The 11,222-nt window shown below is 38.3% G+C and overlaps 1 protein-coding gene across 3 annotated transcripts; it reads left to right on the plus strand.

The window, feature by feature from the left end:
* Positions 1-494: 494 nt before the first annotated feature.
* IYO (RPAP1-like, carboxy-terminal protein) lies at positions 495-8,862 on the plus strand. Of its 3 annotated transcripts, none has more exons than XM_078575991.1 (10): positions 495-708; positions 802-1,648; positions 2,238-2,371; positions 2,655-2,842; positions 3,176-3,281; positions 3,359-3,619; positions 4,749-4,937; positions 5,429-7,510; positions 7,776-7,815; positions 8,303-8,426. In XM_078575991.1, exons 1-10 carry the CDS (start codon positions 532-534, stop codon positions 8,305-8,307), a joined length of 4,029 nt encoding a protein of 1,342 aa, XP_078432117.1. In that variant the 5' UTR covers positions 495-531; the 3' UTR covers positions 8,308-8,426. The 3 variants fall into 3 exon arrangements, with proteins under 3 accessions (XP_078432117.1, XP_078432115.1, XP_078432116.1); XM_078575989.1 differs by lacking the exon at positions 7,776-7,815 and adding an exon at positions 8,596-8,862 and having other exon boundaries at positions 496-708; positions 8,303-8,509; XM_078575990.1 differs by lacking the exon at positions 7,776-7,815 and adding an exon at positions 8,596-8,862 and having other exon boundaries at positions 497-708; positions 2,244-2,371; positions 8,303-8,509.
* The last annotated feature ends 2,360 nt before the right edge of the window (positions 8,863-11,222 follow it).

The following is an 11,222-nucleotide window of genomic DNA, read 5'->3' on the forward strand; positions in this document are numbered from 1 at the left end:
GATGTAGAGCATATTTAACATTACTATAAACATAAATTTTCTACTTTGACTTTGACATTGACTAGTCCACCTGACCAGACCGGGATTGGTCAGGATTGGACCGGGACCGAACAAGAACTAACCACAGCCAGACCGAAGTTTAGGTACAGTTTAGATCTTTGTTAAAAACCTGTACCGGACCTGGAATGTCAAACCCTACGTGTGAGGTTCTCTATGATACTATAACCATAAATCCCATAAAATCAATCTAGTGCAAGCCTTGGGGGGAGTCTTGCACCAGACACTAGCCAACAACCTCCTAGGAAGTTCATAAAGAAAATAAGAGAGAAGCTCAATCTTTCAAAGTCATCCTACTGCTCCAGGAAAACTTACTATTGGCTGCCTATGAATCATAGGCTCTGATAGGATCCCACACGTGCGAGTCACCACAAAACGGCTACTTTTGGCACGTGCCTTATTTGTGAGGAAGCCCTAGTCTACTATTTATACGAAGTCTCAGCTCAGAACTTCGTTCGTCGAAGAGCTGCTCTAATGGAGGGAAGAGAGAGATCGTCGAAGTTGCCGGAAGAGCAGCGAGAAAGATCATTCCTTGTTGGTCGAATCGTGGAGAAGGGTTTCTCAACATCCGCCAAGTCCACCGCTACCCCCGCCCTTCCGCGCCCTTCCGTTCTCCCCTTCCCCGTCGCTCGCCACCGCTCTCGCAGTCCTGTGAAGTCCCTTGATCTTCTTTTTGAGACATTTAATCACCTATTTTATAGTTTAGTCGATCTGATCGTTCGCAATTTTCGTTCTTTTTCTCAGTATTGGACTCCTGCGGCCGCGGGTAAGGACCAGGAAGGGGACGAAGAAGAGGGTCATGAAGATATAGGCGACTATGGTTTGGCTGCTCCACTTGCTGGACCGATGAAGAGGAAGGAGAAGAAGGACTTGAATTTTGGCCGCTTGCGGGAATTGTTAGACCCGAATAACTCTTCTTCTATCAAGGAGGAAGATGAATCAGCAAACCCAGAAGCAATTAAGTCTCATTTGAAGCGAAAAGAGTTAGACGGGAAGGCTTCATCATGCCTTTCGGCTGAAAACAGAGAACTGCATAGTGGGTCTACCACGGATGTGTTTAAAAGTGATGAAAGAAAAAACAGAGGAGTGGATTTTCACTCTGTTCGGAAGTCTGATGTAATGGGTTTGTTGAATTCCAAGTCTGACCATCAAGGAATGGTTTCTATGGAGGATGATATCGATCGAGAGAACATACTTCGTTTATCTCAGATGTCTCCTCAAGAAATTGAGAATGCTCAGTCTGAACTACTGCAGAAAATGAATCCAAGCATGCTAGAGATGTTGAAAAAGAGGGGTCAAGACAAGAAAGGATTTAGAAGAAGTACAGCTGCTGAGGAGAAGAGACAGCTTAACTTGATGGAAGAAGCTAAGCTTAACATGATGGAAGATGCTAATTACAGAATCACAGAGCCTGCTCATGGCGAGGGAAAGGGGAAGGCTGAGAGCACTTCGGGCTCTCAAAAGATCGAGTCTTCTGTAGTTAGCAATGAATGGAAGTCGTGGTGCGAAAGGGTAGAGAAGGTGAGAGATTTGCGGTTCTCATTGGACGGTAATGTGGTCAACGTTGGCTCTCCCATGGAGATAGAAAATGGTATGCTGCAGAGTATATTCTTCCAGGTCTTGTTTCTCTCTCACTTGAGATAGAGATACTGATAGCATTTTGGTATAAAGATATTTGGAAACCGTTCGTAGAACCGAGTAATATGATCAAATGCCCCATGAATTCTATCTTCCATTTATCATTTATCAAAATAGGGACCCTCTTTGACCTTCTAAGTCCTGGACAGGGTAACCTTATCCGGAAATTGGAAATTATCTCTTGTAGTGTTTCTCTGTGCAGGCTGGTTTTCCTTGAGCTTTTGAAAATTTTTGCACTTTTAAAATGTCCGTGCTAACATTATTTCACTCTCGAAACCGACAATGAGCAACTGCTGTGTTCTCATTTAGTATCTTTAAACTGCGTATTGAATTGATCCGATTTTTCTTTTCCATTTCTTGTGACTAGTTTTTGCTTTCTCTCCATGCCAGAAGCTGCCAATCATTTGAGAAATCATTTTATTATGTCCGATTATTGTTAGTTTCAAGTATCCTATCGCAATGTTGCTTGAATTTTATTTACATGCTCATATGAGTTCTGTAAACATTGTTAATTACAGTATTTTTTTATAAATTTTATGGAGGTGCAGACGTCGCTACTAGTTTCAGTCAGTATACCCCAAATAATGTTGCGGAGCGAGACTTCCTAAGAACAGAAGGTGATCCTGGTGGTGCTGGATACACCCTTAAGGAAGCTATAGCACTCTGTCGAAGTTTGGTAAGTGTTTCATGTAATTAATGGCTTGATATTCATCTCATCGAAGCCATCTAAATTAAATTTAATTGCTGATTATTCAATTAGATGGATCTTTTGTTGATTGACACTCTCTGACAGTTTGTTGTCAGTAAAAGAAATGTTACATGAAATGGCAACAAAGAAATTTAAAAATGACTATACAGCTCTTCGTCCTAAAAGACTTTGCTTAGTCGGAAAGGGAAATAATAACACACGTAGAAAACCCTGCTAACTCTTTAAAACATGGGTCTTATTTCTCTTTCAGGTGCCCAGTCAACGTTGCTTTGCTTTGCAACTCCTTAATGGAGTTTTGAACAAGTGTTTGAACAAGTTACAACGGAAAGATGATGATGCTAATGTTATGAATGCTAATAGCACAGATAGAGCTGAAGACTGGCAGGCAGTTTGGGCATACGTTCTCGGTCCAGAGCTGGAAATTGCTTTATTACTGAGGTGAATACTAAATACCTTTTCTCAGCTTTTTACTTAGCATAAATTGATTCTTTGGTCAATCAATATTAGATGCAAATATATATTTTGGGTTACATACACAATTTAGGGTTATTTTGCCATCAGATTTTTTTCAGAAAAAGGCGAGTGATGTTCAAGAGGTTGAAAATGACTCGAGTTTGGTCTCTCTCATCACAGTGTGATTTAATGTATAATAAAAACAGCACAACCCTAGTTTATCTTAACCTCAGTTTACCATAGAGAGATTTACATCATTACTTTACTGTTTTGTATTCGATATGCCCACAATTAATTTGATTTTGACTCTTTCTTCAGAATGTCCTTGGATGATACCCACGATTCTGTCATTCTGGGATCCGCAAGGGTTATTCAATCTGTTCTGAGCTTCGATGTGAATGAACAGTACTTCAACCTTTCAGAGGTGAAGCAATTCTCTATCTTCCTACCCATGAACTCAATAAAAGAGTCCGTGATGCTAATGTTTGCATTTGATTTCAGAAATTATGCCTCTATGAATCGGACGTTTACACGGCGCCAATACTACGGGGTCGACCTGATATTAATCTAGGTTATCTTCATGGTGGATTCTGGAAATACAGCTCAAAGCCTTCGAACATTCTTCCCTTTGACGACCAGGAGGAGGATGTTAATGTGGAAGGGGAACGCACAATCCAGGATGATGTTGTTGTAGCTGGTCAAGATATTGCTGCTGGTCTTATACGAATGGGTTTACTTCCTAGGATATGCTATCTATTAGAGGTAAGTTATATATCCATTATATCGTTGATATGTATGCCATATATATACCATAGGCATTTATTAGTGTTACGGCATTACTACACAGCACATGGGGCCCACGTGCTGCCCATCTTCTAAGGCTAGTCTAGCCGTTGTTAAATGACCATTGTAATCCATCATGTATATAGTATGGGTAGAAGAAATACAAAAATGAGCAAAAACTTTTATTCCTCTTGTTTTCACTCCGTTACGGCCACTTCCCAATCGCAAGATTTCATCTCATGGTATCAGAGCAAAAGGAAGTGTTTTGCACTGTGATCTAGCTCTAATGACAGGAAGTTCGTGATCTTCCTGGGTGCGGTGTTTCGCTCCACAATGGTCTGCCCTGCCCCTCTTGTGATCTAGCCCTAAAAATCTCTTCTGTTGTTCTCTTCTGAGCAATCAGGGAGTTCTCTTCTGCTGCACGAGCAAATGATAAATTCTGTTCTGCTGCGGAAATTGTTCCTTCTAAGGAACAACTTCGAGTTCACCATCGACAGCGGAATAGCAACTAGTTCTCCACAGCATTTTTCTGCTTGAAGTCCGAAAACATTGATCGTTTTCTGGAATGACAAGTCTTACTTGCATCGCCCTGTGAATTCCACGTGCTGTGTAGTAATGCTGTAACAATTAGATTTTCCATTTATCCGAATATCCAATATAATATGTTTGCCTCTTTTCCCATGCATGTTACCTTTGCTATCATCCATTTGATTAGTTGTACGTTACTATGTGACCTTTTTAGTTTCTAGAGACCTCGCATTGGTCAACTATTTAGTTTTATGTCGGTTTCTGATTTCTTTATGTCTTTCGTGCCCTGGTTTTCAGGACATAATAAAACAAATAAAACTGGAAGCTCGGAAAAGTATCTTGGTTCGAATCACTTGTACCCGTCCATACATCAATTTTGTGGTTTTTTCGATTGATGGTTGTTTCTTAATCTGCCTTCATATTGAGGTCAAGTACTTAATAGTGATACAATCAAAGTTAGCTTTGGATGATATAAGTACATTGCGGACTGTTTATGTCTAATACTTTTGATCCATTTTCCCTCTATTATTGCCAAATAATGTTATTTTTTTGTTAAAAGCTAATATTTTTATCTGTCTAGGTGGAACCCCTACCAAGTCTGGAGGAATGCCTTCTTGCCATCCTCGCCGCACTGGCCAGACATTCTCCAACCTCCGCCACTGCTGTCATGAATTGCCCGAGGCTAATTGAAACTATAGTCGGCCGTTTCACTCAGCATTCTTCTCTCAACATTTATCCTGCAATGATAAAATCCGTTCTCCTCCTGAGGGTAATCCACCAACTCCAATCATCTTATGTCTTTTTTAAAAAGAAACAGGAAGATCACCCCTTACTATATGGATATAAGCACGAGTTACTAGGAAGACCGAAATAGTACCCCATCATTCACGTTGTTTTGTAAACTAGTATGAAACAGGACCCATGTGTCGGATAAAAATAATATGAAACAGGACCCCGTAATCCACTTTGTGCATGACGCCATCTGTCGGAGCTGTCCTCCCTTTGAAAACATCTTCTGTACAAACCAATATTGTGTAACATTGCATTTTGAAGCATAATCTCGATGAAGTTTTATTTAAAGGCTGTGATGATGTTTTAAAATGTCATAAGTAATTATCTAGGATGTTCCAATTGGTCAAACACATTTCTTTGATGCAAATGATTCTTCGCCTCATTTTCAATTAAGTGCTGGAATAAATATCAAAACTTGACAATTATTTGTGAAGAGGTTTTATTTTATTTTTTATCTTGGAAATTCAGATATTGTCTCAAGCTGATCGGAAGAATTGCACTGCATTTGTGAGACGTGGATTCTTCCGCGATGTAACGTGGCACATGTACAGAGGCCCATTTTCTCTTGAAAAATGGAATTCATCTGGAAAAGACCGTATTAATCTTGCTTCCTTAACAATACAACAACTTCGTTTCTGGAAAATTTGTATTGGCTACGGTTACTGCATCTCTTACTTTGAAGAGTTCTTCCCTTTTATATCCACGTGGCTGGGTTTGCCCACATTGGAAAACATCCTTGAAGAGTATCTACTCATCACAAGGGAAGTTTATCATGTTCTAGAGACTCTCTCTCATCGGCTTCCTGGGCTTCACTCGGAGACACAGTTGAAGAAAGAGGTTTCATCATCTCCTGCTGACGTGGAATTATGGTCCTGGGGGATTGTTGTCCCCATGGTGGACGTGGCATCAAAATGGTTATCCTTGGAAACAAATTCCATCATGGCATTTCTTCTGGCGAAGAACAACAACAGTATTGCTTGCTGCGTTGTGGGGGTAATTTCAGCTGTATTCCAAATGCTAGCGAGTATATTTGACAAGGTCAATCCTGAGGGTGCTCCACGCTTGCGTTGGCTGCCTTTCTTCGTTCCAAAAGTAGGCCTTGAAATCGTGAAAAACGAAATATTCGATTTTTCCCATCTGAATATTGAAAAAAAAGAAGAAAATGCTTCATTTACAACCTTGCTTTCCCAGTGGAGATACCAGAACTCTCTAGAAACATCTCTTTGCGCTGTAAGTTGTCTCCATGGTTTGGTCCGGCTTGTGAGTTCAGTTGATAAATGCATCCAAAGTGCCAAGGCGTCATCAAAAATTTTATACACATATCAAGAAATTCAATCAGCCTCCTCGTATGATCAGATACTTGAGGATGGGATAGCCAAGAATGCATTCCCAGACCTAGCTAGGGTTTTCTCAACGCTAGTTCCAAGCCAGAAATGCTTTAGACAAGGTCAATCTGAAGTATTTGGCAGAGGCGGGCCAGCCCCTGGGATTGGATTTGGATGGGGATCATCTGACGGTGGATATTGGTCTACAAAGGGCTTGTATGCACAGGCTGATGCACATTTAATCATAAGCTTATTCAACATCTTTCAAAACGAAGAGGTCGCCAGTAAAATGATGGTGACCCATCAGGTCATCAACGTTGCTCTTGGTGTTTGTTTGGTTTTGGGACCAAGGGACAGAGATGTTCTAGAGAAGGCATTGGAGTTCTTGCTTCAACCGCGAGTCTTAGAATTTATGGACAAGTGTATAAGTGATACCAGTCCACAATATTGCACTGAAGATTATAATCTATTTCATGAATCACTAATCTTTCATTTCAGGAGCATTTGGCTAGGGCACAAAAGGAAATCGGAATCGTCTGGTAAAGTAAATGACGAGAGTATCAAAAGAGATACTCTGGAAATGATACCCGAAGATATGGATACATGCCCTTGTTCTTTTCTTGTAGAGTGGGCACGTCAGAGGCTTCCGCTGCCTTCGCATTGGTTTCTGAGCCCGCTTTTATGTTGTTCTTCTGATGATTTCTTGAATGTTGCAAAGAGTGGGCTCTTCTTCCTACTCGCTCTAGAAGCCATGTCAGCAAATTCAAGTGAATTTGACTCCCAAGTACTGTCTGTGCCTTTGACTTGGAAGCTACACGCCTTGTCTGCAGTGCTGCTCGTGAGAAATGAAACAGAGGGTGTGCTTGAAGATGGGAAAAGCAGAGATAATTACAACCTCTTGCAAGAACTCTACGGAAAGCAGCTCGATCAGTTGAGACATCAAACTGGAAGACTGGCGGAAGCTTCCCTAGAACTTCTTGGGTTCCGCAGCCAAGTGCATGAGACTTATGGAACGTTTGTTGAGAACTTGGTTGAGCAATTCGGTGCCGTGTCTTATGGCAATATGCTTTACGGGAGGCAAGTAGCGCTGTATTTGCATCGTGCAGTTGAGGCTGCTGTCAGGCTTGTCGCATGGAATTCAATCACAAATAGTCATGTTCTTGATCTCTTGCCTCAGCTGAATGATTGTTTGGGGACAGCTGAAGGGTACTTAGAACCTATTGAGGTAAATTTTTCATCATTTAATCTCTTTTTATTTAGCCATAAGGTTTCGAACTTAATTTTTATACCGTTTTTTGTCTCTTCCTAACATGCCGTCGGATTTTAATGATTTCTGAACATGTTTCCTATCATCGAATTTGCCAAAGAACCGAGGAATTCGACTGTAACTTAATTCTAAGTTTGAGGCGATGTATCTTTATTTTTACATTTATTTTACTGACTTTGTAAACGTGATCGGTTATGCACCTTTGTTTCCAATCATCAAAAAGTTGCGGTCCCAAATTAATGGCATTTCAGCCAGAACTAGAGGTCAGTGATCAGTGTTTCATATTATGTGTTTTGTACTCTTATTATTATCTCTTCAGATCATAACCAAGCATGATCTATGGAACCAATCAATCTTGAACAAACTTTCATTGATCCATCAGGAATTGATCGATCAAGAATGTTAGATCATGACTTGATGAAATTTCTGATCAATCTTATAAACCTGGATCACAATATATCCTGATCGATTGTTCATCGATCCATTGAGAATTTAGATAGAACAAGAATGTTAGGTCACGACCTGATGGATCTTACACTCCTAGATTGTGATCTGATCGTCTGCGGATCCAACCCTATCTCGTTCCTTTGTCCGATTTGATTCAATTACCCGACCACCTCTACTTTAGGGAGAACATCCTCAAATAGGAGACTTAATGGAACCCAAGAGTTCATACCTTCCATTCGCGATTTTGTGTTTTCTGCATGGAAGGGTAGAAATTAGTTTTGACTCCTGCTCCTTTCCAATCAGGATAATGAAGAGATATTAGAAGCTTACGCCAAAACCTGGGTTTCTGGGTCTCTAGAACGCGCGGCTTCTCGTAGATCTATCACTTTCATTCTTCCCCTACATCATCTATCATGCTTCATTTTTTATCGCTCCTCTGGAAAAATCCCTCTTCGAAACAAGCTGGTGAAGCTTTTACTGCGTGGGTATGCTCGCAAGCCCCAACTAAAGGTAATTGCATTTGTTTCTCATTATTTGAATTATATTCTTTACTTATGATGTCTGCTGACTGACTTATGCTTCAACCTGTTGTTCAGAAAATGCTGCTTGATCTTATTGACCATGGCCAGAATGGTGAATTCTCTCATATTCAGGAAGCTGAATCTATGAGAAGGTTTGATATTCTGTTTCAAGCTTGTGAGGGGAACAACAATCTTCTCTCTGAACTGGCCAAGTTAAAGTAATGAGCTACGCCACTCGAGCTGTCTTTTTATATTTCTCGGGCTGGGGACCACAAGAATGATTTGTGAGTAACCTTTTTATTATTCTTGTGGAGAAATGAGAAAGGCATAGAATTTTGGTTCCTCCTGGCTGCAAAAATATATGTTTAACAAGTCCTAAACAAGAGCTCCATTTTCTCCCTTTTTTGCCTTAAAACTTCAGTCCCAAGTACTTTTGTATAGACATAAAGAAATGGCTTTGTAGATGTTTGTATAAGGTCACCGTAGTCTATGATACCTTGATCTTGATGTTTGCAGTCTGTGAATGTGATTTTTCTGTGGTCATCATTCACCTAACTTTGAAGTCTATAGTTCATAAGATTGTTTGCCTCACCTAAAAGGTAAGTGTATGGCAATACTGTGTCAATCCTGATATCAAATGAATTCGCATGAATTCAACTACCACCCACTGCCAACTGGGATTAACGTCCGTGCTTAGCTTCATGCTCCGAGATTCAGATTCTAAATGCGGACTGCACTTGAAAGCTTGATATGATGCAAAAAACGAAGGCTCTATGCAATGAAAAGGTTCGTGCAACAAATTTCATACCTTTTTCTGTCATGTGTTGATGTTGGGAAGATATCTACTTTTGTTACATGAAAGATGATTCCCGTATCTTCATGGGAACGTCAATTTCAGATTAATTTTTAATCGACCTTAGAACGGGATGCCACTTGGGAATTCATCAGAGAGACTGCTGAATCATGTCTAAAAATAGTTCGACCAAGTCAGTTAGTTTCTGATGAGTGACCAATCTAGGGCTGCATCATTTTGCTCTTCACGTCCTTCCCAATTTTCTCATATATGTCTGTGCTGTCTAATTGGTCTCTCATATTTCCTTGCGAGCTCCTCAAGGTTCACATTCATCTCTTCATTTTAAATAAATATCTCTTATCTCAGCACTTGTTTTTGCATCCTCTCATTTCTTAATTGAATTATACTCATGATCATCATTTAAACAAATATTATCACCCACATTTATGTCAACATACAAATTATAAACTAGACAAAGAATAGACAGTTTGATATATTAGACATTATATTTTATAATTATAATTCCTAGATATTATCATAACGCATTCAAAATATATGACAAAGTGTTGTGAGTTTTCATATTGACTTTCATTGGACCAATCTTTATCAATCACTTTGAGACTAAATAGGTGCTTTGTTATTCTTATTGTCTTGTCATTGGAACATATTTTCTAAGTTTTCATGTTGGATTTCATTGGAACAATCCTTCACTATAAACTTGTCATTTGGATTTCATGGAAATTATTTGCAGCAATTTATATTAGTATGCTTGGATAAGAATTCGACATTCACAAATGCAACAAACTGGAATCGAGTAACATTTTTTTCATCCTAAATCAAATCCATATTAAGCTAATGTCAAAGAAATGGTGAATAATAACCTTGTTCTATGCCGAGCTAGTTTACAACTATGTTCAAAGTTAACAATGATTGCTTAATATTATAAAAATATCTATTATTTCATTTAAACTTCTAACAATGAGATGAGATTCAAATGTCAAAATTATGAAATTAAACGCAAATCAATCATATAATTTTTCAAATTTCATATTATTTTATCAAAACTATGTGAAAAAGGAAATAGCTTCCTGTATTTATATTTACTACTTTGTAATGTGGAAAATGATTTGAATTTATGTTAGCTGTCAAATGTGTTCTAATTAATCTTATTCTTGTTTAAAAAAATTAATTAATCATACTATTGAAGAAGAGGGTGTGTATTAAACATGGTCTGTAAAAAAACTTGAAAGTTTTAATTTAAATTTCAGTATCAGCAGTCTTGTGTACAAGTGGAAATGTATTATAGGGTTTTTTGAAATGCAAGATAATAAAGAGGGAGGTAATGAATATAACGCCGAGTTGTTTTATATTGAGTTGTTTATAATGGGAAAAATGTACCGCACATAAATGTATATTCATTATTAGAATGGGTTAATGTGATGAATTATCTTATGTGATCTCAGAAATATGTGATTATAATGAATAAGTATTTGAAATGAACCTTCTGTTACCACATAAATTACAAAAAAAATAATTTATAACCCTAAAGTCAAGAGTCTCCCAAAATTGAAGATTTCTATAATAGCTTATTTAAAATATAAATTTTCTGGTTGCATAATGAAAATGCCACATGGTATGATCGAATTAAAAAAAATTTTTAGTTCTGTGGGATGGTGCTTATTCCACATACATTTTAAGAAATAAAGACATCAACATATATCACCTCCATAGTGAAGATACTAAAAATAAATTCTTATTGTCAATTTGACTATGATTTGTATTCATGATTAATTTTATTTCAACTTTATCTTATTATTTATTATAAAGTTTTAATGATGACTTATACATGGTTTTTCATTATCAAATTTATATTCATTCTCATCTTTATCAACTACCTCTTGCATTAGCT

Source organism: Wolffia australiana, chromosome 5, assembly GCF_029677425.1.
Source record: "Wolffia australiana isolate 7733 chromosome 5, ASM2967742v1".
In the NCBI taxonomy this organism is placed as follows: Eukaryota; Viridiplantae; Streptophyta; class Magnoliopsida; order Alismatales; family Araceae; genus Wolffia; species Wolffia australiana.